This window comes from Perca fluviatilis, chromosome 6 (assembly GCF_010015445.1).
Source record: "Perca fluviatilis chromosome 6, GENO_Pfluv_1.0, whole genome shotgun sequence".
Taxonomy (NCBI): domain Eukaryota; kingdom Metazoa; phylum Chordata; class Actinopteri; order Perciformes; family Percidae; genus Perca; species Perca fluviatilis.
In genome coordinates this window covers 2,130,480-2,157,046 of record NC_053117.1, presented here as the reverse complement: position 1 = coordinate 2,157,046, position 26,567 = coordinate 2,130,480, and the positions used below count along the sequence as shown (strand labels likewise).

Below are 26,567 nucleotides of genomic sequence, written 5' to 3'. Positions count from 1 at the left end.
ATTCTCACAGGCCGGGTACCTACTATTGAACTGAGTGGAATAGTATTGCATCAGAGCAGCTTTGAGCTACAGCTAGAGAAACTTTACCAGTCAAAGACGAGTACAGGTCTTCACACATGCAAACCCTGTTCTGCGGACAACAGAAGGGAGATCCGTGACAAAACAACTGACAACACCTGCCTACTCGAATAATTAGGGCTGGGCAATATATCCAAAATAGATCGATATACAAGCCTAGATATAGTCTTACATTTTGGATATCATAATATGACACAAGTGTTGTCATTTCCTGGTTTTAAAGGCTACTTTACAGCAAAGTTTGTCATTTTCTGAACTTAGAACAGCTAGAACAGTCTGGTATTATTTGCCTTTACCCACTTAGTCATTATATCCACATTACTGATGATTATTTATCACAAATCACATTGTCTAAATATTTTGTGAAAGCACCGATAGTCTACCATACAATATCGTTGCAATATCGATATCTACGTATTTGGTCAAAAATATCGTGATATCTGATTTTCTCCATATCGCCCAGCTCTAATAATAATGCTCGTTTTTTTTTGGAAGTATGGGAAACATTGGATTTGATTTACATTAGATTACAAGCACCAAAAACATCTCTTTTTTTTGGTGAAAAAAATGTATAACATGGTACAAGTTAACATATACTTGTGCAAATAAGTTTCAAAGCATGATTAAGTGATATACATCGATACATGGAGCATGTTTCCAGGCGAACCCACTTTGACAACATTAACACGTGAGAATGGCTTTCTGTTAAAGCACACCGGCTTTTCTCTGAATGGGAAACTGAAGAATAATGAATGTCATACATAAACATTGCAATAAGCAGTGCCACAGTCAAATTCATGCAATTGTGGATCACTCGCACACCGGATTTAAAAAAAGAGGTAGATTCACGGAGCGAAAAAAAAAAAAAAAAAGAACACAATATTTAAAAGTAAGAAAAGAGAAACCTCACAGCTGTAAATGACGTATTGCATACCCAAGCTGTGTTTAAAACTAGCCTGTCGCATAGTTTGACTGTGCACAAACAGCACTTTTAGCCTTTTAGACTGTGCTATCATTATGGCTTTGGCTTGCATTGCTTCCTTTATAATATGTTGAATCCAGCAAAAATTAAAGTTACATACTTCAAGAGGAATATATAAACGACACAGTTATTGGTAAGGGACACCTACTTCTGCTACAGCAGCATCCAGTGCAGCTCAGTGCTCTGAACTTGACTGCACACAGGTCATAATTGGATTTTGACTCCCATTAACATGTCAAGTAAAACAAAGTGAATATAAATTATGTAGAACGTTATACGAGTATAGTCAATGGATTGCATCCAGACACATCTACATACACCAGGAACATTATTCCTGTTTTGGTGATATATGCAGCTGAACATTTAAAAACACCCTACGGTCCAAACATACATAGACAACCCTGAATAAATTCTAGTGCAAGATATTTAAAGCTAACACAATATAGGTGGAATGCCAGGGATGTGCATACAACTGCCTGTACTGCTAGACAGGCAGAGAGAGATTGAAAGTAGGGGGATATACTGGAGGGGAAAGAGCCATAAAGAAGCCAGCTGTGGCCCCACACTGGAGACTGATGTGTGTGTCCAGTTATCTGACACTCTGTGACATGTGCAGAGGGGTCAGCATCTCTTCAAAAATGGCTCCCTTGACATTGGAGCCTCTCAGGTTGGCTTCTTGTAGATCGCAGCCGGACAGGTCACAGTTCTGCAAAAATGCGGCAGAGACAAAACAGTGAAACAGGAGGGTTAAATGTGTCGGGTGAAAAGCCTGCAATGTAACTGGAGAGAGAGAGTGAAAAAAAAAAAAAAAAAGAGAGAGAGAAAAAAGTGATACATTATAAATGTTTTACAGGAGCAGGTTGGAAAATATGCACACATTTGGTGACGATTGTTGTCATTATCAATAAATCTCTCTGTAATGGTTTCGATGAATCATTATAGGATACAATACAAATGAACTTCCTGAAGATAGTGAACAATTTCCTAAAGCGTCAATTGACATATTGCTTGTTTTGTCCAACCAACAGTCCTAGACCCAAACATAATCACTTCATGTCAGTCATGAGAGAGTAAGAAAACTAATAACTTTTTGGTAGCCTAGAAATCTAGACACACCCTAGCGGCAGCAAATTTAATTTGCAGCCGGGGGAGGGGGGGGATCTAGGCACTCTCCGTTGGCTTGCGAGCTGGAAAAAACAAACTCTAGTCAGGCCAATCACATCGTGTATAGAGTCGGTGGGCGGGCTTATGGCTGCAGCGGTCTTCTGGAAGACTTGGAGTTCAGCTTTTCTTTGAGAAAAGAACAAAGAACGGCTCTGAAGTCATTCTTAAAAAAGGAAGTGTGTTCGGAGTTTTGCCGACCGGATACAGCAAAAGTTTAATCTATCAACTAGCGTTGCTCTGGTTGGTTGTAGCGCTATCCTATTGCGTGCAGAGGGAAAAAGACAACCGTTTAGCCCTGCCAATGGTGAGTTCCCAGACCCAACATCTTGATGTGGATCTGGCTTGTCATGCTAACTTTTTGGCACTTTTGCAAAAAAAAAAAAGTGACATAAATCAAAATTGTTGCGGATTACTTTTTTTTCATCACTAATCATGTTAGCTCTTGTGCTATGGTTTAGCCCTGTTTCTTTTAGGTCGCTTCCAAAGGCTTGTGTAAAACCCTCAACATGTATGGTCAAAAGGTCAAGTTATCCTGCAGGAAAAAGAATCAGTGACATGATTTGATATATATATATAGATTATCACATGCACACATCAGGTTCTAGTCCTCTACTTTGAACACAAGGCAAAATCCACCCCAAAACCTCCTAATCTCATAGTCTGGCAAAAACAAATTAAAATCTCCAGTTAGGAACACTTTGAATTACTTGCAAAAACATAAACAACCTAAGGCAGATGAACCATTCAATTTCAATAAAGATAAAAAAAAAAAAGAAAAGAAAAAGATTGAATTCATTGTACCCATTGTATTAACTGCTTTTTTATTTTTTATTTACAGGAACGTTTGTCTGTTTCATCCTTGTTGGCCCTGACAGTTTCTGGAAATAAGATTGCCAGCTGACTCAACAGCTGAGTGTTTTCAGAGATAAGCCCGTGTGATGGCTCACCTCGAGATCCGTCCCTGCTAAAGTGGCTCCCCGCAGGTTACAGTTCTTCAGCTTAGCATTTTTCAGAGTGGCCACACGCAGGTTGATGCCGGTCATTTGGCTTCCTTCCATGTCAACTCCTTTCAGGTTAGCACCTGATTTAAAAAAAAACAAAACAACATTTGGTTAAAACATGACTATACGTGTGAACCGGCAACCCCCCAACCGGCACTGTCAGACACTGCCTACCAAGAGCCTGGGTCTGTCCCAGGTTTCTCCCTAAAAGGGAGTTTTCCTCACCAGCCAAGGTTTCTCCCTAAAAGGGAGTTTTTCCTCGCCCCTGTCGCACTAAATGCTTATTACTCTTGTGGGAATTCCTGGAATTGTTGGGTCTTTGTAAATTATAGAGTGTGGTCTAGACCTACTCTATCTGTACTCTCTCTCTACTGTGACTAGGAGCTGTGATGGATTACCTTCCAGGTTGGCCTTCAGTCCAGATGGATCTTCAAAATTGCATCCTCTGAGAGAAGCTCCCTCTGCATTGGAACAGAGCATCTTCACCCCTTGTAAGTTGGCACCCTTCAAAAGACAACAAAGATCAAAACGCATTCATAATCTTCTTGTACGTTCATATTGGGCTACGCACCACAAGAAATGTATGTAGAGTAACCTTGTAGAGTCTGCATATTGTTCTCAAGGTGAATTTGAGGCTACATCTACGCTACGTTTTCATTTTTAAGCGGCGTTTTGAGACACAAACGATCTCGGTCCACACACAGGGTTTCTGCAGGTTTCACCAAGTCACATTTTAAGACTTTTTAAGACCTTTTTTAGACCATTGTGAATTCAATTTAAGACCTATATGAAGACATCAAAAAAAACTAAGCAACAATTCCCAGATTTCCTCATTAGCATTATAGGACTGGTGTCAAGAATGGCTGCAATAGAAGTTGCATGTTGATCTCATTTGTAGTCGTAATTAGGGTTGGGCATCGAGAATCGATTCCTAATCGGAATCGTTTCAAAAATTACGATTCCATCGGAATCGTTTCTTTATTGCAATCGTTTGGAGTCGTTTGGAGGATGTGGTTTCAAATCTGATCATAGGTTCCAAATATAATATGCGCAAGTTTTGGTTTCCGTAGCAGCCAGGCGCTTGTTGTGTTGCAGCCGTGCAGCACAGTAAGCGGAGCTCTAGTGTGGCTTTATTTTGCATTGTAAAAGCTGTAAAACTGCAACCCACCTATGAATCAAAATAAAACTTTCCTCTTATTTGTGAAATAAGCATCTAACCCGTTTCAACTCCACCACTCAAAGAATCGGAATTGAGAATCGATAAGAACCGGAATCGAAAGGAAGAATCGGAATTGGAATCAGAATCGTTAAAATCCAAACGATGCCCAACCCTAGTCGTAATACAGCAAATTATATTTGGACTAGCAACAGAAAGAACACCACAAAATAAAAAACAAACATTCCAAAGCGCTGCAGGAACATCAGTTCATTATAATGAGCAGTAGAGGTAGAGTTACATTGGTGTAGGAAAATTAAGACCTGTTGAAAATTATTTAAGACCAAGAGTACAATACTTTGAGCGAATTCAAGACATTTTAAGGCCTAGAATTTAGATTTAGAAATTTTAGACTCTTTTAGACCCCACGGGGGCACAATATTTGTTAACCCTTGTGTTGTCTCTTCACATCGGCCATGCAACTTTTTGTTTTTCTGGGTCAAAAAAAATGTCAACGTTTTGGTCGTCTTTCTCAACACTTTATCTTTTGCCCGATGTTTTTGTTACTTTTCGACTTTTTGACATGTATTCCATTTTTTATGACCCCTTTTCTGATTTTTTTTTTTTTTTTTGACATTTCATTTTCATCGTTTGACGTTCTTTTCTCAATTCTTTTTTTCAAATGCTATAAAATTGAATAAAACACCCAAATTCAATGAAAGTAGTGAACTGATCATTTATTTTACTTGTGAAGAGCGCTGTAGGGAACCATCCATGTAATTTTCGGGACAATTTGGTTAAAAGAAACCCAAATCTCTGAAAGACCTGTAGAAACATTATGAAAATGGGTCAAATTTGACCCTGAGGACAACAGGGGGGTTAAAGGCAAAATATGTGTCAAACCATTCTCCGTGAAGTATTGTGGTGCTGTAGAGACGTCCCGGCCTACAAATCTAATTCTACAGACTAAAGAAAAAAACCTTGGTTTGGTACAGATACTCAAAAATCACACTATAATCATTTCTTAAAATTTCTATTCATTTTCAATGAGAATAATGATATAAAAATGATCACTCATCAATCATATCGCAATCACAATATAAGTCAAAAATAATCGCAATTAGATATTTTCCTCATATCGTGCAGCCCTAATGTACAAGTTTAAAATGACAGAAAATGGTTTCGGAGAAAGAACAACAATGGCGAAATTTAAGCCTACCTAACCGATAACCCCCAATTTCCACCGGCTGCGTAACGGCTGTGGATCCGCAACGGAACGGAGTCATCAGGTTTCCATTAAAGTCCGTGGGTGTATTTCCACTGACTGCAGAACGGCTGCGTTCCGACTGCGTCCCAGCTCCGGCGGTCCGCAGCCCTCCGGAGCAGATACGCAGAGCTTCTATTTTTGCCAGACGCCGGAGAGCTCCGCAGCACTTCAGCACACGGCAGATAGTGCGCGACAGGAAGTCGAGCACAGAAGCAAAATAAAACATCCGGTTAATTTTCAAAATAAAATCCAGCGTGCTCACGGCGGATCATATTTCCCTGAACTACACCTTGAGAACACAGCACACAGCTGTTTCCCCTCTACTCCTCTGGATGGAAACTAACTGGTGGTGGTTTTGTGGTTCTATTCTACGTGAATTCACGAGATCTCGTGGGTCCTCGTGACTACAGCTGTCAGTTATGGCCGCAGCCGTGCCGCAACAAATCTGGACCCGGTGGGTATTGACGGACGGCGGAGCACGCAGCAGACACGCAGCGGGGCCGGTCCGCAGACGTTCTGCATTCAGTGGAAATCCGGAGTAAGACTGACTGAAGCCTGGTTCACACGGGACGATTTTAAAATTGTCGGCCGATTTTCCAATCCTGAGAGACCCCACACACGGTGAAAAATCACAGGTCTAACAGTTTTGGTCGTACAGTGTGTGGTGCGCAGCACACGGCAAAATCAACACATCACACACGAACCGATTCGTTCATATATTCGTTTCCATGTACTCTGGTGGACTGCAGTTGTGGATGTAGTTATCAACTTTATTTATTTTACACAGGCTGCGTGCTCGTTTGTCCCCGGGGGACACCAAACATGAGGAGAAATCGGGCCAAATAAATCCCCGATTTGAGATCGGAGCGGTCCCGATGTCCTTCCGAGCAGACGAGAGCAGTCTTAACACACCACACACGGCAGGAATATCTGATCAGATTATTTAACGATAATCGGAGCATCCTTAAGATTGTCGGGAGGAGTGAATCGGGGCTAAAATCGGCCTAATTATCCTGCCGTCTGTACCAGGCTTGACGTGCATCTAGGCCTGTCACGATAACAAATTTTGCTGGACGATAAATTGTCCCAGAAATTATTGCGATAAACGATAATATTGTCATCGAGAGACCATTTGCATCTAATATAATGATAATGGCATAATAATACAGGTACACCTTTTCAAAGATCAATACACTTTTATTTCTAAATAATATTTAACACTGGAACTGGAAGACATTTTAAATATCCAGAATATGTCTTTGATCTCCTTTAGTATGTCATCTTTCACGCTGATGTACAGTTGTGGAATTGCCGTTTGTGACACGTAAGTTCTCAGACTAGAGACTCTGTACTACATTTTACAATTATTTAACTCTAAATATTAAATTTAAATAATATATCATTAATAAATTAAATCTATCTGTATGGCTATCTGCCACATGGCGAGTAAATGTACCAAAATAGTTCTGTTTTTCAGTCTTCATTTTGGGGCGACGGGTGCAGCTTCTGCTCCTCTTCAGGTCGGAGCTTCGTGGGGCGGAAACACACACACACACACACACACACACACACACACACACACACACACACACACACACACAGGTGCAACTCTGACATACTTTCCACACTCCGTGTCCGCGGACAGCTGTAGGCTTGTACCGTTAATGTTCTGTGCATTGTCGGACACATGGAGCCACTTTCCTGAAACCGCTTGACGCAGACGGAGTCCAACGCGCGCGTGTATGTCCGAGCCCACAGTCTCCACCTGCAGGTTGTCAGCTGTGTGGTTTTGGATTGAAAGGGAGAAACGACGCCAATAACACGGGTGATATCGCTCATATAGGCCTACTTTCTTTTGACGGCGCCTTAACTGCAAAGTGCTGCGGAAACCCTGCTCCAACTCTCAACTAGCGTTTGTCTGTCTCTGTCTCTCTGTCCGCAGTCCCGCCCCCACAAAGACCATGCGACTGACGAGAGGGTTCACTCCTCGTTACGCTAAGGAACCGAGAGTGGTCCTCCAGTCTCTTTGGTAGAGAGAGACGAGGAAAACAAACAAGCACGCAAATGGAAATTATCGCGGGCGGAAAAATTATCGAGCTCATTTTTTTTTATCGTGCGATAACTCGATTTATTGACTATCGCGACAGGCCTACGTGCATCGTCGTTTCCAAAGGTCTCCGTTTGCACCCGTCCGGACTACAACGCAACCCCGGGGGTTTTTCAAACCACAACAGGGGGCAGCAGTAGGGTCGGGCATCGAGAACCGATTCCTACTTGGAATCGTTTAAAAAATTACAATTCCATCGGAATCGTAATTTTCTTTTTTTCTTATTCTTTATTGGAATTGTTTGGAATCATTTGGAGGATATGGTTTCAAATCTGATCATGGCTTCCAAATTTAACATGCGCAAGTTTTGGTTTCCCTAGCGACCAGGCGCTTGTTTTGTTGCAGCCACGGACAGTAAGCGGCGCTCTAGCATGGCTTTATTTTACCTTGAAAAAGCCCCGTCAAACTGCAACCCACCTTTGAATCAAAATAAAACTTTCCTCTTATTTGTGAAATAAGCACGTGACCCGTTTCAACTCCACCACTCAAAGAATCGGAATCGAGAATCGATAAGAACCGGAATCGAAAGGAAGAATCGGAATTGGAATCAGAATCGTTAAAATCTAAACGATGCCCAACCCTAGGCAGCAGTGTTTCCAAATGTTAGCACGGAAACGCTGAAGTAGTGTGGACGCGAGGCATGAAGATATAAAACATGGTTAAGAACAGAAGGGCCCTTCCTCCACACAACGGAGGGGACAGCAGGTGTGAAGTGGTCAAAAAAAAAAAGTCCTTTTGTTTACCTGCAGGAAAGCCAACAATCAAAAATATCACAAAAAACTGTTCGCTTTCCCACAGTTGAGCATGTGCACATGGATTATTTAGTGCTGACAAGAAAAGGGTTTTCAGACTTACATCCAGGTTGGCTCCAGACAGGTCAGCCCGCTCCAGATTGGAACAGCACAGGTTGGCGTGGGTCAGATTGCAGCGGCTGAGGTTAGCCATTTTGAAATTGATATAGCGCAAATCAAGTCGGGACAGATCGGCGCCACTAAAATTAAGACCCTAAAAACAGTGAGAGTAATGGTGTGAAATATGAACTTGAACATGGTGAAATGGTGGCGTGAACGAAAACATTTTCATTCAGCCGTACCTGACAGCGGAGCTCTGACTTGGTGGGCGTTGCCAGGAGGAAACGAACAAACTCTTTGCGGGAAATGGGAGAGTGGTCCTCAGGTGGCTGCGTGTTCTGTTTGGAAAGGAAGTGGTGTGTCACAATCAGTGGTGGAATCAAACTAAGGCTGTGTCTCAAACCGCCTACTTGCACACTTAAGTATATAGTGTTGATAACGCAAAAAGTCAGTGCACTGAAAGTACCCGGATGACCCCCTAAAAATGGTCAAAAGGTTCAGTGTGGAACGACGGACCCTACTTGCAATAAACGGGCGCCATCTTGACTACAAAGCGGAAGGGGAGGGACCAGGGACGTTGACCGGCAGCTGGTTGGACGAACGCGTCACATGGGTCTAGCTGCTCCTGAATTTCAAAACCAACCATAATGGCGGCTCGTTTGGAATACGATCTCGTATTTTACGAAGATAGTTCACCGAAACGTGTTTCTGAAAACATTTTAAGCGAGAAATAGGCCGTGCAGTTGCTGAATCTGTCTGTTTTTTTGATCGACAAAGGTCAGTTTAAAGGTCCCATGGAATGAAAATTTCACTTTATGGAGGTTTTTTTAACATTAATATGCGTTCCCCCAGCCTGCCTTTGAGAAAATGAAAGCTCAGATGGGCCGATCTGGAATCTTCTCCTTATGAGGTCATAAGGAGCAAGGTTACCTCCCCTTTCTCTGCTTTGCCCGCCCAGAGAATTTGGCCCACCCATGAGAGAGAGACATCATGGCTTTCAAACGAGCAAAGTGGCAGTTGGTCAAGGCCACACCCCCACCTCCACCTTGCCCCCCCTCTCTCCTCCTCAATAGCTACAGACACAGAAATGGCACATCCTAAAGAAAGCTCATTGTGGGACTGGCTCTAGTGGCTGTAATTCTGCACCAAGGCTGAATTTCGGGAAAGAGACTTCAGATACAGTATTAGGGGACCACTAAGGCCTATATAAAAGAGACTTCAGATACAGTATTAGGGGACCACTAAGGCCTATATAAAAGAGACTTCAGATACAGTATTAGGGGACCACTAAGGCCTATATAAAAGAGACTTCAGATACAGTATTAGGGGACCACTGAGGCCTATATAAAAGAGACTTCAGATACAGTATTAGGGGACCACTGAGGCCTATATAAAAGATACTTCAGATACAGTATTAGGGGACCACTAAGGCCTATATAAAAGAGACTTCAGATACAGTATTAGGGGACCACTGAGGCCTATATAAAAGAGACTTCAGATACAGTATTAGGGGACCACTAAGGCCTATATAAAAGATACTTCAGATACAGTATTAGGGGACCACTAAGGTCTATATAAAAGAGACTTCAGATACAGTATTAGGGGACCACTAAGGTCTATATAAAAGAGACTTCAGATACAGTATTAGGGGACCACTGAGGTCTATATAAAAGAGACTTCAGATACAGTATTAGGGGACCACTAAGGTCTATATAAAAGAGACTTCAGATACAGTATTAGGGGACCACTGAGGCCTATATAAAAGAGACTTCAGATACAGTATTAGGGGACCACTGAGGCCTATATAAAAGATACTTCAGATATAGTATTAGGGGACCACTAAGGCCTATATAAAAGATACTTCAGATACAGTATTAGGGGACCACTAAGGCCTATATAAAAGAGACTTCAGATACAGTATTAGGGGACCACTGAGGTCTATATAAAAGAGACTTCAGATACAGTATTAGGGGACCACTAAGGTCTATATAAAAGAGACTTCAGATACAGTATTAGGGGACCACTGAGGCCTATATAAAAGAGACTTCAGATACAGTATTAGGGGACCACTGAGGCCTATATAAAAGAGACTTCAGATACAGTATTAGGGGACCACTGAGGTCTATATAAAAGAGACTTCAGATACAGTATTAGGGGACCACTGAGGTCTATATAAAAGAGACTTCAGATACAGTATTAGGGGACCACTGAGGCCTATATAAAAGCATCCAAAGAGCACCATGTCATGGGACCTTTAAAAGATTTTTGTCCGATTTTGAGACCTCTACTCATTTGCATACAGGAAAGCCAGTATTTTTGGCGGGCTGGAAAGTCGTGTTCACATGTGTTGCATTTGTCGCGTTCGTCATTTCTGGTAAGTGTTTTAACACAAGTGTTCCTTTTGGGACAATACTAACGAAAGTGGGCACCACGGCAGTAAGTGGTCAGTGCACATTAGCAGTGTACTGACAGAAGTATGTGGAATGAGACACAGGCTAAGTATATTTACTCAAGTTCTGTACTTAAGTACAAATTTGAGGTACTTGAGTCTTTTCTTTTCATGCCACTCTCTACTTCTACTCCGCTACATTTCAGAGAGAAATACTGTACTTTTTACTCCACCACATTAATCTGACAGCTATAGTTACTTTACAAACGAAGATTGTTGCACACCTAACACATGTAATTTATAAAATACGATGTTTTATTATAAGTCAAAGTACCCAACAATATACAAGTGCAGCTGAATTGATAAGCCGGTTAAATACTTAGTTGAGTGACAGAACTGTTTGGATTGTTTCCGGTTTCTAAAATTTGACTGGATTTTTTCTGCATTGAGTACTTTTACTTTGAATACTTTAAGTACATTTTCCTGATGATACATACTTTTAAGTAACATTTTCAATGCAGAACTTTTACTTGTAACAGAGTATTTTTACAGTGTGGTATTAGTAGCCAGTTGAGGTGGTTTGGGCATCTGGTAAGGATGCCCCCTGGGCGCCTCCCTAGGGAGGTGTTCCAGGTACGTCCAGCTGGGAGGAGGCCTCGGGGAAGACCCAGGACTAGGTGGAGGGATTACAGCCTCTTTCCGACCAAGTAGTTACAGGAACCAGTGTTTCCTCTATGTTGATTTGACCGTGGCGGCCCCCCCACGGCAACATTTCTGCCCCCCATGGTATCAGAAATAGGGCTGCATTGTTAGAGTGCATGTCGGAGAACAGCGCGGACACGCGCTTCACACCGCGAGCAGGCACGCGCGTCACTCGGCAGAAAAAGGGAGAAAGGAAAAAGAGACGCTGTCCGGATGATAAGCCAGTTGAGATGGCGTGTGTGTGTGTGTGTGTGTGTGTGTGTGTGTGTGTGTGTGTGTGTGTGTGTGTGTGTGTGTGTGTACGTCCTTGAGAACTGTAAGTCGTATAACTTATGTTGTCAGTTCATTTAAGCCTGGTTTTGCAAATTTAAATTAACTGGTGATTTTTGTTGTTTGTGTTCTTCACCTGCTAGCTAAATTACACGTGGCTGTTGATTCGATATAATAGTGATTGCTCACGTTTGTATTTTAGGTGCATTATTTACATGCTGAAGTAGTTACACTGCATTAGGATAATGTAATTAATAGTGGGTTTATTGTTATTTGCTACAGAATGCTTAGCCTATATGTCAAGGTCAAAGTTGGCCTATATAGTAACTCAAAAAATACAGTTCAATCACAACTGAAGGAAAACTGGGAACGTAGTTATAGGAACAGTCCACTTCTAAACAGTTCTACTAACTGCTCTCCCCCAAAACCGTTTTTTCCATTTGCATTCGCACTGGCCAAGTGGCCATCGGAACTGGTAGGAGGGGTACGCAAGCACTGCGACGGTCTTCCTAGCGTCGTCACTCGACTTGAATGTGTGTTTTTTTTTCTTATGAGTTAGCATACGTAGGCGAATTGCAACAGACAGTGAAGAATATGTACTGTGAATCTGAATCTAAATACTTCTTCCACCACTGGTCACAATGCATTTAAAGGAATGGTTACTTTTCTGAATTAAACCATTTACCTTCCACACTCCATATTAATTCAATTCAATTTTATTTATAGTATCAAATCATAACAGGAGTTATCTCGAGACACTTTACAGATAGAGTAGATCTAGACCGCACTCTATAATTTCCAACGCCCCAACAATTACAGTATTATATTACCTTGATTGCTGCTTCCAGCTGTTCAGCGAGCTGCTCAATTCCAAAGAAGCGAGCCTCCTCGAGGACACCTGGAAAACATTTCAAACAAACTGTTATTTAATGACACCCCTCAGAGTGATTCAGCTGAACTCCATCATTTAGGCCGGTTACACACTGGATGCGTTGCGCGAGCGTGTCAGCCGCGTGGCGTGTCCGTTATTTCGGCTCCTATGTTAACAGGTTAGAGCTTACACACGTGCGTCTCAAGTGCGGCTGCCTGCTAGAAATAGAACCGACGCCTATTTTTCACGCGAGACGTGAGCGTATTGGAAGCGTTTCCAGGCAAAATAGAATAGGAAAATATGTTTATATGTCATTTAGACACAAATGCATATTAATAAATGACATCTTGATGTTTGAAGTCTCGAGGTTTTGACATCAATGTAGATATAAATGTAATAAAAAATGTCAGAGAAAATATTTTCAAATATTGCACCTGTCATACAGAACGAAATATTGTATATATGTAATGTAACATATTAACATTAACATATTTTGAGGTCAATACTGCCGACATTGTCTTGCTTTAATCAAATCAGTAGGCTATATACAAATGGTAGGATAGGCTACAATAACAACGTAGTGTGTGTTCTGAGTGACGGTCCAACATCAGATAGGTAGGCTCTTTACAGCTATACAAAGTTGTTATAAACAGACAGCCCACTTACCCATTTTTCAGAGTTTGAATCTGTCGGCGCTATGTCCCGAGATCAGCCCTCCCTGTACCTAGCAGCAGGAGCAGCGCCGCGTCAGACACGCTTCTGGTGTGTAGGACACAGAAAAATGCACGCAGCCGCCAAGCAGCTGAGATGCAACAGAAACGCCACGCTCATGCGATGCATGCAGTGTGTAACCGGCCTTAGGGTTCGTCTGAAAGCTCACCTCGTATATTTATGCCTTCATTGATAATGAGCTGACCGTGTCTCAGGTAGTTGAGAATAGGCTCAAAGTATTCCGGGCTGCGGTCGATAAGGTAAGCCCCGTGCTCGTCCTGCTTGTTCCCCCACACATCTGTCAGCAAACACAGAGGTTGACAAAGCACATTGGAAAAAGATGCCTCACACGAAACAAAAATGATTACTGATTGGCTAGTCGGCTCTGTAGCCGTAACTTACCTTTCTCTCGAAACATGTGAGCAAGCATACTCTCTGGCTCCTTGCTGACCAGGGTGCTCCTGAACACAAAAACGGACACATTTAGCAAAAAAAGGCAAAGAGTGGAAATGTAACTAGGGCTGCACGATATGAGGAAAATATGCGATACTTGATAACGTTGTTGAATATCACAATAACAATATTACTTGACGTGTACTCAGTTCTGTGTTTCTGCTGCTTTCCGTATTCTGCAACAACAAATTGCTTGTTGAATTTAAATCAAATCAAACGAAATCCTTTCCAACATTCTTTTATTAAACGAACTTAACATTGAAAACAAAAGGCTTGTCAGGCTAACTATAAAGTGCAGTTTTCTACTGATATTTTCTTTCAGCTATCTGAGTGTCTTTCGCGGTATGTTGCAGCTAGGCGTGTAACGATACACACATTCGCATTGTACCGTTCGGTACGAGGCTTTCAATTAGGTACGCATTACAAACCGAACGAATCCCACTATGGCCACGCCAAGACCCGCCCTTCAATAGCATTTATTGGCCAGGCGTCCATGCTTACGCAAGGTAACGTAACCCCATTTGTACAGGTCCTATCCCCTGACCAATCAGCTATCCTAACCTTAACCACTCAAGGTCAAATGCCTAACAGATTCAGCAACTGCACGGCCTATTTCTCTCTTAAAATGTTTTCAGAAACATGTTTTAGTGAACTATTTTAGTACAATATGAGATTGTATTCTGAACGGCCGCCATGACAGTCTGGCTTTGAATTTCAGGAGAAAACAAACCCATGTGACGCGTTCGTCCAATCAGCTGCCGGTTTTCATTTCCTGGGCAACATTACAGATTAGCGCCGCCTGCTGTTATAGAGATGTAATACGTCTCCTCTCGTCTAGTCTTTTTGGTCTGTTCTGTGGCACTTTTTGGACCAACACAGGGAGACTGATCATTTCGACTGGCTTTTCTGTCAACGGTTGGCCGTCGGCTATGTGTGTAAGCAGCTTTATACCCCTAGTCGCAGCCTGCCGCAATGTGTTTACTGTGCCAGTTGATACCACGATGACGATAAAATATATATATATATATATATATATATATATATATATATATATATATATATATATTGTAGAGGAAATGTAACCGTAACAGAGGAAAACTAAACTAAATATACAGTGTGGTATAGCAATCACAGGTCTTTCATAATATGTGTAGGATCCACATATTGTATGTTGTTTATGGTCTCATTTAGATTATTTATTGATCATTATATTGTGCACTTATATTGTAGGTGGTGGGTGTTTTCATCGCGATTTGAGCAGAAGTGATAACATATTTGTTTGCTTCACCTGGGTTTTTTGGGCTTTGAGAGAGAGAGGGGGTGGGCCTGCGAGCGAACACTTTCTGTTGACCGCCGCACTAACGCACTTATTTCTACTCACAAGGTAACTTTCCATTTGGTAACTGCAGTGCTAGATGTATTTTACGTGTGGAAGAAGAGGAATAAATCACTGCAATACAATCTGGAGCGCGTCACAGTGTGTTAATGCATCTCTCCGTGTATAGTCCCTCGCAGAAGCACTTTGTTGGACTGCTTACAGTCGCAACAATGTGTTTATTACTAGTAAAAACAGCATTAAGAACACAGATACTAGGGGTGGGGGAAAAAATCGATACAGCATAGTATCGCAATATTTTCCGTGGCAATACTGTATTGATACACAGACGCCAAGTATGGATCTTTTATTATATATGTGTTGGTCAGTTTGTCTGCTTGACAATCCCATTTTGCAGCAATACAATTGAAGAGAAATGAACAAACAGAGAAATGTATCTTTTTAGATAAAACAGATGTTGACAAAGTGTAATATTTTGAAATTGTGGAAAAATTTGAAGTTGGAAAAAAGGTAATGAATTGCAATATATGGCAAAATATTGCAATATGTTTAAAATCGCAATAATATCGTATCGTGACATAAGTATCGTGATGATATTGTATCGTGAGGCCTCTGGTGATTCCCACCCCTAACAGATACCTGGTGGTGGTGAAGGGACGACCACCTATATTAAGGGTCAGCCAATCAGTGTGTGCTCCATGCTGACTGGATGCAACCTTGGCTTCATTTTGAGGGTCTGTGATATAAAAAAAAAAGAAGAAGAAGAAGAGTGTGAAGAAGAGTGGCATAATCGTCACACAAGTTGACAGCGATGAGCCTTCTGCCTGCAGCAGACATGTCAGACAGCACTCACCAATGAATGGTTCTCCTTCTGACACATACAACACGTCGTCATCTCTGTTAGAAACACAGACAAGTCACAGATTAAGTTGGCATGCTCATAATGCGCTCAGATGCATATATTTATTATAATCCTGCATGTGCGCTTACCTTATAAGGGCAATGTCATCTATGAGACCACCCTTTCCATTGTATAAAGAGGCAGCTTTGATTCCTAATTTATTGCTTGCTACGGATAGTAAGTCAGACAAGGTCCCGTATACTGCTACAACCTAAAAACAAGTGTTTAAAAATCAGTAAAGTATTAGGGATTAAAGTCTTAAATAAAAATGGGTCACTCCTGCCTAATACAAGATTAACGAGTCGCAGTTTTAGGTTGTGCTAACAGTTACATGTATCGTAAATTTGGAAAGAATATCATAAAGACTTTGACTTCATATGTTGCTGATATGTAGTAGGTACAGTGTAAGATTAGCATACATTACTTAGCTAAACTATAATAAAACACAGTAACGTTACAGTGGAAAAAGCCAGTCATTCTGCGGCCCACGTCCTTAACTAAACAGTCCTACAGAGTTATTACTAACCTTGCCATTTTTAGATGTCCCGTTAACAAAGAGGGTAACTCTTCTCATTCTTTAGTCGCTTTGGTTATAAGTGCTTTATTACAATTTCCACAAAAATGTGGCGTTTGCCAGCTAACGCTTGCAGATTCAAGCTGGCTAGCTAGCTGCATCAGACAACAACACGAGACAAAAGATGCCTTCAAGAGCTATCGGAAACCGCGGCAAGTACAATATTACCCCATGCTTCTTCTTTTGGGGGGTTTTACAACAGCGGGTTTACCCCATGCTTAGGTAACGTTATGGCTTAAACGTTTTGTATCTCGGCCGCATTTGCTATTACAGTCTCAATTATTATTTATTGTCAGCGTATCACATACATACATTGTCCTAATAGCAATATAGGACATTAAAGGGAACGGAAAAGATGAGGCATATAATCCATTAATAACAAAAGTGATGAGTAGGTTTTTGGTGATATATTAATAAATCAAATGATCCGTTGCACCAATGTAACAGTTTGATTTTCATAATCATAATTCCGCCACAGCAACAAAGTTTTTCCCATAGACAGTAAGTAAAAGTTTTCCCCAAAAAACAAATCTGGGACAACAAACCAAATCAGAGAGCACTTGAAGGGGTCCTTGTGACTGCAGCTCTGCAATTGGTCGGAGCGTTCACTCGTAGGCACTTTTTTTTGTATGGGCTGGCCTGGACAAACGTGTAGCCGTCCTTTTTTTTGTTTTGTTTTACAAAAATAATAGCCATTCGCGGTTTTTTTTTTAACCTGTATCTGAATTCTAATATAACATTGTTTAGGTAATTCGGTTTAAACATTAATTTACTTTATTTGTGGGCTTGTGTGTTTTATAACTTCGACTGTTGGTGGTGGTAATGCACCAAAAAGTCGACTAACATTACACATATAGAACAGAAGAAGAAACACGGAACTGTCAAAAGGCATAATGTAAATGCATGCCCGTACAAAAAAACTAGGGTTCAGCGGTTTGAATCAATAGGGAACTATTTTTTATTCTATTAGTGTCAATTAAAACAATGGCGTCTGATAGACACCAGTGTTCGTGTTGCTCCCATCCAGTCTCCTCTCCTAGTGTTTACCAGACGCTGAGTGAAATGGATTTTGAACGAGGTTTGCATTCAGAGTTAAACCATGGTTCTAATGGAGTTATATAGAATATGCTAAATATATTTTCATTAAATGGCTTAGCTAACAGTTATTGTCATTCCTGACTTGACTGAGCTGTCAGTAAAGTGCAGTGCTGTGTGTCATTCCTCTATGCAGGTGTCTGGTCTGCTGCAATGGATGGGGACATGGAGAGGGTCAGGTCCCTGGTCCAGAAGGGCACAGACCCTAACCTGAGAGACTCAGCTGGATACACAGCTCTGGTGAGTTTGCTTGGGAGATGTTTGGATGTATCGTCCACTATTCTCATATCTATCTATCTCGTATCTAAACTCCTGCATACATTTTTTTGGGGTGTATTTTATCGTAGCACTATGCAAGTCGCAGTGGTCATCATGCTGTATGCAAGTTTCTTCTCGAGAATGGTGCTTGTGCATCTCCCCAGACACCAGGCGGTGCCACGCCGCTCCATCGATCCGCTTACCGCGGCCACCTGGAAGTGGTTCGACTTCTGCTGCACCACAGAGCAGATCCAATGCTCTGTGATGACGATGGTGCATCTCCTTTACATAAGGTACAGCAATAACATAATAAAGGCATTTCCAGAGAGACAGTCTGATGATCATTTAACTTTAACCGGCGCCTGTATGTGTTGCTCTGTTAACTGCTTGGGCAGGCTGCAGAACAGGGACACGGAGAGGTATGTCAGCTGCTTGTCGAGCACTGTGCAGCGCTCTGCAGCCAGGTGAACAAGAGGCTCCAGCTCCCCTTCCAGCTGGCACCGCAGGGAGACCTGCAGGAGCTCTTAAAACCACCTCGGTGACACACCGCATCTGGGGCATGCTGAGATCAGACAAAATGACATAAGCTCAAGACATACTAGGTGAGGTCTGCATAGGTCAGAACACTGATCTTGACTGGGATTCACTACATTACATGTGGCTACTTTTTTCCTCCATTGAACATCAACAACAAGCCAAACTGGGCGGACACAACATTTCATTTTCTAAAAAAAAAAGGATCCAAGGCATTCTTCTTGTGAAAATTCTTATAAAAAGCCTTTATTTAGATGGCTATTCCATATCGAAATCTTACATTAAGAGTAGAGCTGGGCAGCAACCCGCGCGTACCGGCACAAAGCAGCCTTCTTTAGGGTGTGCATTTTCTAGCTTCATACCATAAACATTATCCTGTTTTTCTTTTTTAGGTTTCTGCTTGTGTAGTCTATATCCATGACGTTCCAATTCCGGGATTGCTGCGGTGCCCCCGGAAATTCCGCCGGTTGTCCCTCTTTTGCGCCGGATGTCCGTCACCTTCCGCTTTCTTTCTGTTGAAACTCCGGTGGATTTGTGAGGACTATGGTTAACTGCTCCTCAGATCTCTGCAGGGTAAATCCAGACAGCTAGCTAGACTACCTGTCCAGTCGGAGTTTTCTGTTGCACGACTAAAACAACCTTTGAACTTACACATGTTCCACCAAAACAAGTTCCTTCCCGAGACTATTTAGCAGAGGCACCGTGGCTCTGCCCGGCTCTTAGCGGCGCCCATGACGATTGTGATTGGTTTAAAGAAATGCCAATAAACCAGAGCACGTTTTTCTCCCATCCCAGAATCCTGTGTGGACTAGCCAGATCCTCCTCCGCAGCGCCGTGGAGGAAGGCCTGTCAATGCAAGACTACTGCTTGTGTAGTAATTACACCTCCTAAGCTATAGAAACTATAAAAAATATCAAATATTGCCATGTTAACATAGCGACATGTGTGTATCTGCCCCGTGATGATTTGGATGGGCTCCTAAATTGAATGGGTTCAGTACTTGGCCCATGCTACACCTGTCCACCAGCCCTGTCAAGTGTCATGAAAATCGGGCCAGTCGTTTTTCCCGTAATCCGGCTGACAAAGAGACAAACAAACAAGCCAACAGATAAACCGAGTCGAAATATAATCTTCTTGGTGGAGATATTAATTCTGTTTCTCACATGAAGAGCAAGTTCCATCTGAGGTATTTAGTGTAAGGTTTGAGTGGTAAGGAAATAGACAAATGTTATTGATCAGTGGGCAAAAATCAAGGGAATACAACCACCCCACAATCTGATGCAGCTGAATCTTTGACGTTAAAGGTGTGTAGGTGCAATGATCTTTAATATGGATTATTTCACTGTGGAATTAGCCTGACTTTCTCAAATTTCTTAATTGGATACAAGAGCAGAGCAGGCGAACAAGTTACCTGACAGACAGCGTGACAGGAACAACAGTCTAGTTTAAAAAGCACAAATTCTTGTTATGAGTGCTGAAGTTTCTCTCTTCTCTTCTAAATGAATGCACTTCAACCCTCATATGTGTAAAACTTGAAATGAATTTGTGCAGCGTTTTCTCTCAATGCAGCATGAATTGGTATTTTCTTCGAACACGTGACCTGTTTAACAAATCAGTTTGTATTAAAACTGGAGGAGAACATCTTCGCCTGTGTTGGGTTATTTGTAAAAACTTTGTCTGGCAAATGTATGTAATGTGGTCCTTGCTGGGCTATTTTTTTTTTTTTTTACATGTGTGGCAGCAGGGGGAGCTATTGTCTATAAAGCTGCATGTGTTTTTTCTTTTCTTTCACTACAGCATGTGAATTAGCTGGCAGCTCACACACACAGTGACCTCATTCAATCCTCGCAGCATACTGTTGAAAAACCAAACTGGAGGAACTGTTAGAAAGAGAGCAAAGCATCCGTGTAACCGTCCCAGCTGATAGTAAGACACAGGGATTGACGCCACTGTTCTGAACACTGTAATGTGTGTTAATTCCGTTTTCAATCAAACACAACAACAGATAGACTGCTGATAATTCCAGGTCATTTAGACCAATTGGTATCATTAAACATGAGTCATGACATGTTTGAAAATTTGATATGGTCTTTAGGAGCGCTCATGCTCAGCCTACATATTTTGCTCATGAGCTGTTGCTTGCAACACGTCTCAGCTGCTTCGACTGTGCGTAAGTTTTATGTCTCCGAGTGGTTTAGCAAATATTTAGGACCTACTGCTTCTGGTGTAAGTCATTCACATGTTTCTACACTGAGAGCAGATGTTGATGGTTGTTGGTCTTTGTATTTTTGGTAAAGCAATGACTTCAAACCACACAGCCGTCCAACAACCTGGAAACTCGGGCTGCAAATTTTTGTTTAATAAGTAATAATAATAATAATAATTTATACTTTATACTTTATTAATCCTGCAAGGGGAAATTACAGTGTTTTCACTCTGTTGTTAGAATACACATTACACACAGGCCTGAAATAAACACACATGCTCAGTACCTATACATGCACTAATGGAGAGATGTCAGATGCCTTGCTCAAGCGCACCTTGGCAGTGCCCAGGAGGTGAACTGACACCTCTCCAGCTACTAGTCCACCACCATATTGATACCTCTTTGTGTATCATTGTGACCTGTATTGGAAGATATATATTGTATCCATAATAACCATCATGCTTTGTTTATATGGATTTCGAAAAGGAAACTGCCGTGCTGGAATGGTTTTATTTTTTGAACTTTTAAACTTTTTTTTAAAGTATTATTTGAGCTTTTAGATTAGCAGTTATTAGCGTTTGTTTTGCCACTCTAACCACGATAACTCGTCCTTTGTTTAGTTATCAAAGGCAGGACTCGTTACCGAGTTTTTTTTTTTTGTTTTTTTTTAACCAGTATTTATATGCAAAAGGGTACAAAGGATGGAAGCCTGGGGGTGAATAAAGGATGTTGATATTTACATATCTACTGAAACAGATGGAAATACTTTGTCTCACATACTGTACTTACTTATTCAAAGCATGTTCAATAAGTAACACGTGCACATACATGAGGCAGATACCTTTCCCCCTCAGCCCTCCACAGACGTGCACCGTGTCCTGCACTTCTTCTGCGCTCCTGCACTCCGCACGAATACGACCCCTGCGACAGAAACCCCCCTCGCTGCAGTCTGACCAACTTTCATTGGGTCCGCTTGTGGGCGGTGTTTCCAAACTACCTTTCAAACCACATCCAGTGCCGTGACTGGAGAGGTGCCAGGCCACATCTGGAGCTCATTGCAGCTGACGCCACACAGTACAAGGAGATGGGGTGTTGGAGGGTAGATGGTGGGGGGAGGCGAGGGGAGGGGGGGTATTTTTGCTTGCAGGACCAAGCCAAGAGAGCTGTTTACGCTCAGTGACAAGTTCCTCCTTCCACACGGCTGAGGAGCTGTAACGAGGAGCACCCATTTTGAGTGCCACACGTCAGTAATAGCAGGGGCTCGCTCGCTGCTCACTGAAGGAGAACGGTTCGAAGATATCCCGGTTTGTTTTCTCAGTGGCAGGAAGAACAAAGCACATTATGCTATTTGAATCAGACCAGTAATGTTGACTGGCACCCAGACTATCACACACACCAGTACCTTCTGATTGATCCCTTGCCAGGTTCTGTGTAACATAATCAAAGTTGACGTCTTAGATCTGCTAGCAGTGAGCGAGGTAATGAAAAGCGTCTGTGTCACTCAGTAAAAGCGGAGGAATATTAAAGGGCCTCATTTTTTTCTTGATAATTTTTCATGAGCTGGTCTGAATTTGCAGAGCTGCTTTTCCCCTTTATGTGGAAACAATCAGAGGCTGGCCTGTGGTGGGTGAAAATAAGCAGATTGGTCAGGGAAGAAAAAGACATTTTCCACACTTACAAAGAAAAAGAAATGGTTTCTTTCAATTAACTGTGCTACTTTACTCTGTTTTGTCAGTACACATGTAACAACGAGTGCTATCTAGAGGGATAAGGTGTGGTTTTTAAGCATCGCTTTAGAGAGCTTTCTCGTAATGGGAGGACTCCACAAGATGAGGAATTTGGATTACAGCTCTTTTTAGTGAGATTTATTTGGAAAGCAATGAAACTGGCCCTGGAACCCACTTCCACCATAATGAGCCCAAGTTAAACCAGGACTGGATGTTATTTTCCTCACAAATAGAAGGTGGTCTGTGTGCCATGCTTGCGTGGAGGACTTGAAATCAGTGCCTGGGACTTTATTTTAGACGGCGCTTTAGCTTTGAGAGTAGATGATGAGAACAGCTTGTCCTCTGTGTATATTTCTCCAGTTTGAAAATGACGTTTAAGCTTTAAAAATAGTTTTTGTGACAAAAACTAATCACGATTGTATTCCATTGTGCCAGATGCCAATTATCTCCATTTTGGTGATATCTGGATGTTTGTTACCACAGATAAAAGGGTCATCTGGTCCTTATCTTTCCTGTGTCCACCTGTACAAAACTAATACCATTCTGTTGCCTCCCAGCTGCCCTGGCAGAGCCAGAGCTGTCTGACTTATCCCAACGTAATCAGGTAAATGGCTGGCAGATGGGCACACATAAAGAATTGGAGGGCCAGACTCTGGCATGAAGGACCGCCCCATTTCGTCTTATCTGCGTCGGGGAAATCGCGGAAGTAGGAGTGTAGGTGTTGGGTGAGGGGGCGTGTGTAATCAAATCTACGGGAGCTGCTCCTTAGAGATGCTGCGTAATCCAATTTAGGCCCACTCCCACTTCAAAGCAGCATGTTGTCTGCTGGTTGAAGTGATGTTGCAGATCTTATGCTCCCATTTTCCAGGTCAGCGGGTGATGCGAGCCATGAGACCAGGGGCCAGCCGCTCAGCTTCCAGGCAGTCGGCACTGTGACTGTGGGAAATGTCCGGCTTATCAGGTGATCCAGCCAAACACAAATCGGGACCATGTGAAACATGTTTTTTGTAGATATAATCAACATAGTCGTTAGCTTCATATTTTGATCTGAAATATATAAAAGCCATGCCAGTGGAATTAAGGTTCCTGCAGCCACACTTGGACTAAAAATTCAACCAACACATCTGGACAATGTCATAACGTTTCTTCCAGCGACCATAATCTTGAAAAAAGTTTCCCCAGGAAATTGTGAACATGCTGTGATTTCTGCATATTGTGGGTATATTTGAGGGAGAAAGTTTATTTTCCCAGATGTTTCTTTTTTTTCTCAGACTCTGTGGTGGATTTTTTTATTTTTTATTTATTGATTATGGAGATGTAATCTTCTCAAAAGCAGGGCCAGACAAACAAGCCATAAGCTGTACCATATGAGTCAGAGGACAATCAGTGAAGCTTTTGGGATCATATATCTAGGTCCCATCACACCAGACTGACTGAAATCAGGTTATGATGTATATCATCTGCCAAATCTGCACATAAACTATCAACTGCCCACACTAATCTACTGTGTATGTCCCTAGTTCAGAGTAAATTGAGCTTTTCTAGCTCATTGTTTATATGCACAGGTTTACTTGTCGACCATCCTATGAAGTTTAACTCACATATCTTTTTTGGTCTCATTTCCCCCCTTTAGTTTATAGCGAAGAATAAGAATTCATCAATTTTATCTACAGACTGCTGTTGATATGTACAGAAGTTTTAGACAATATATTTCTCCGTCCCATACTCACTGATACAATTGTCAGTGAAGTTGGTTTTACATGATGGAGCGTTTGAAGACTCTGTGATAACATAAATCAGAACGAGAACAGTTATCCAAACTTATCTTAAAAGTACTACCTTAAAGGAATCCGCACTGTTTGTTGAAAAAGGGTTATTCACCGTCTCCTCTATATTTATATAGGTGGGCAAACACATTTTTGTCTCCGTGCATACATTGTCTTAGTCCGCCGCCGCCGCCGCTACCTTAGCTTAGCGTAATGAATGGAATCTTTTGCTGCCGTTAGCATGTCGTGAGTAAAAGTGACCCCAACAACAACAAAAACAAAACCTAATTACTTCTTGTGGCCTGCATATTCAGGAGTAAAAATAGCAATGCAGATTAAGACTCCTCTTTTCACCCTGTGTGTTGAGCTCTCTGTTTTAGCTACAGAGTGAGACATCACACTTCTATTCCATCTTTGTTGGGAGTCGCACATGCGCAGTAGCTAGGTAAGGACTACTAGCCAGTCAGAAGCAGAGTATGAGGGCATGCCATGCTAGCAGCTAGGCGAGCATTATAACGTGTGTTCCAAAGTGACCACGTTTGTCTCTGAAGTAAAGGCTGGACTACAACAGAGCTGTTTGGAGCAGTTGGTGAACAGTGTTTTCTGTTGGAGATGGTAAGTCCCTTTAGGATGGACTTTGGGCGTTTTCACTTTGTAAACCTATAACGTGCACAAAAAAAGATATATAACACAATAAAGGAAAGGGGAAAAGCCAAAAAGCATAATATGAGCACTTTTGTTTTTTTAAAGATTATTTTTTGGGGCTTTTTCCTTTATTTTGAAAGTGGACAGACATGAAAGGGGGAGAGACGGGGGATGACACGCAGCAAAGGGCAGCTGCAGGACCCAGCCAACATGGGGCGAACGCTCGCAATCGGTGAGCTAGAGGTCGCCCCATAATATGAGCACTTTAAAACAATGTTCAAAAGAAATCTGTAATTTTAATGAAGGACAGGGTATGTGTTATTTGGTCGACGTCACCTGTAAATAGCGTCATATATCCCTTTTGTGCGTGCGTCAGCATTGTGGTTGTCTGCCAGAAGCTGTCATAAATTGACTTTGTATCCAGTCTTAAGCTACATTTTTACGATACACTTTTTAGATCATGGTCATCATGGATATTTTCTTCAGGAGTGAAGACCAAAAACAGCAACAACAAAAAAAACAGGAGAGTAAATATTGCAATATTGACATAGTTTGGCAGAAACATGAGTTCTAATGTTGAATACATATCTGCTTTATGTGTAGTCTGGCTCAACGGATGTACATTGCTGGAATAAAGCGTGTAAAGGAGACGTGCCGGATGTCCCGCCCCTCTCGCTAGCTCCACTACTGGGGCCTAGGGCCGCCCAGGACGGTTGTGATTGGTTTAAAGAAATATCTGGCTATCCAATATGATTTAATGTCATTCAACCTCACTTTGTTTTTAATGAGGAATTCTAAGTAATGACAACAACACTGTCGGCGCGTCCACATGATACAAGCCTTCTGTGATCGCGCAAACGCCCCCACCCCTCCTCCACACATTTGCTAGTAGCCAAGGAGGACACGTAGGATTAAGAAAACATGATGGACTCTTTAGAAGAGGTCATTATCTTCACTCGAGCTTCTGCGCGGGAAAGTCACCAGATGACACAATCTTCTGAATGTAGCCATACTGAGAAATACAGAGAGAGTTTTGTGGAGCTGATAGTCTTAATTAGCTTTGTAGCAAATCATTTGGCAATGGCTTGGATGTAACGGGCGTTCAATAATATCAAAAAGTTAAGCGCTAAAGCTTTAAAAAATAAATAATACATTTTAAATGCAGAACTTGTAATATAGTATTTTTACAGAGTGGTATTGTTTTAAAAAAAGGTTTTCAAATAATGATGAATGGTCAGACAAAGGTCTTCTTTGATAAATAGGGTCCGCTTTTATTCATTCATTGTCAGAAATGGAGCATAAAAGGCAGGCTTCATGTAAAGACAAGATCCTGCAAGCCCTTATTTTGTATAAATCAGATCAGATAAATTCCTCATTGCATCTAGACATGATGGGAAATATAGTTGGAGTACAATAGAAGGGCAGATGTAAATAGCTGCATTTGGGGATGCTTATTCACACCTAAAACAATGCAGCTGACACCACATTTGTTAAGAACTCCCCTACAATACCAAACAGCAAAA

General features: G+C 41.8%; 2 protein-coding genes across 4 annotated transcripts; one reads left to right on the top strand and one right to left on the bottom strand.

Annotated features, from left to right (window-relative positions):
• Positions 1 to 457: 457 nt before the first annotated feature.
• Positions 458 to 16,950, bottom strand: kctd9a (potassium channel tetramerization domain containing 9a). The gene is made up of 12 exons (XM_039803640.1): positions 16,766 to 16,950; positions 16,329 to 16,450; positions 16,192 to 16,235; positions 15,978 to 16,074; positions 13,952 to 14,010; positions 13,719 to 13,847; positions 12,798 to 12,865; positions 8,849 to 8,944; positions 8,611 to 8,760; positions 3,624 to 3,729; positions 3,172 to 3,305; positions 458 to 1,766 (listed from the first exon to the last, which is right to left on the bottom strand). Exons 1-12 carry the CDS (start codon positions 16,811 to 16,813, stop codon positions 1,650 to 1,652), a joined length of 1,170 nt encoding a protein of 389 aa, XP_039659574.1. The 5' UTR covers positions 16,814 to 16,950; the 3' UTR covers positions 458 to 1,649.
• A 453-nt stretch (positions 16,951 to 17,403) lies between these two features.
• Positions 17,404 to 19,251, top strand: ankrd39 (ankyrin repeat domain 39). 3 transcript variants are annotated; one of them, XR_005639512.1, is made up of 5 exons: positions 17,419 to 17,891; positions 18,045 to 18,148; positions 18,256 to 18,459; positions 18,562 to 18,768; positions 19,093 to 19,251. XR_005639512.1 is itself a non-coding variant. In XM_039803643.1 (4 exons), the coding sequence occupies exons 1-4, from the start codon at positions 17,798 to 17,800 to the stop codon at positions 18,706 to 18,708; spliced, it is 474 nt and encodes a 157-aa protein (XP_039659577.1). In that variant the 5' UTR covers positions 17,404 to 17,797; the 3' UTR covers positions 18,709 to 19,251. The 3 variants fall into 3 exon arrangements, 2 of the variants coding, with proteins under 2 accessions (XP_039659577.1, XP_039659576.1); XM_039803643.1 differs by having other exon boundaries at positions 17,404 to 17,891; positions 18,331 to 18,459; positions 18,562 to 19,251; XM_039803642.1 differs by having other exon boundaries at positions 18,562 to 19,251.
• Positions 19,252 to 26,567: the final 7,316 nt, after the last annotated feature.

Bases quoted from the DNA above. Each gene is read 5' to 3' on its own strand.
- kctd9a (XM_039803640.1), bottom strand. From the start codon at position 16,813: ATGAGAAGAGTTACCCTCTTTGTTAACGGGACATCTAAAAATGGCAAG. The intron at 16,451-16,765 runs GTTAGTAATAAC...ACTTGTTTTTAG, and splicing joins GGACATCTAAAAATGGCAAG to GTTGTAGCAGTATACGGGAC. The intron at 3,730-8,610 runs GTAAGTCTGAAA...TGTCTTTTGAAG, and splicing joins TGTCTGGAGCCAACCTGGAT to GGTGCCAACTTACAAGGGGT.
- ankrd39 (XM_039803642.1), top strand. From the start codon at position 17,798: ATGGCGTCTGATAGACACCAGTGTTCGTGTTGCTCCCATCCAGTCTCC. The intron at 17,892-18,044 runs GTTTGCATTCAG...TCCTCTATGCAG, and splicing joins TGAAATGGATTTTGAACGAG to GTGTCTGGTCTGCTGCAATG. The intron at 18,149-18,255 runs GTGAGTTTGCTT...ATTTTATCGTAG, and splicing joins CAGCTGGATACACAGCTCTG to CACTATGCAAGTCGCAGTGG.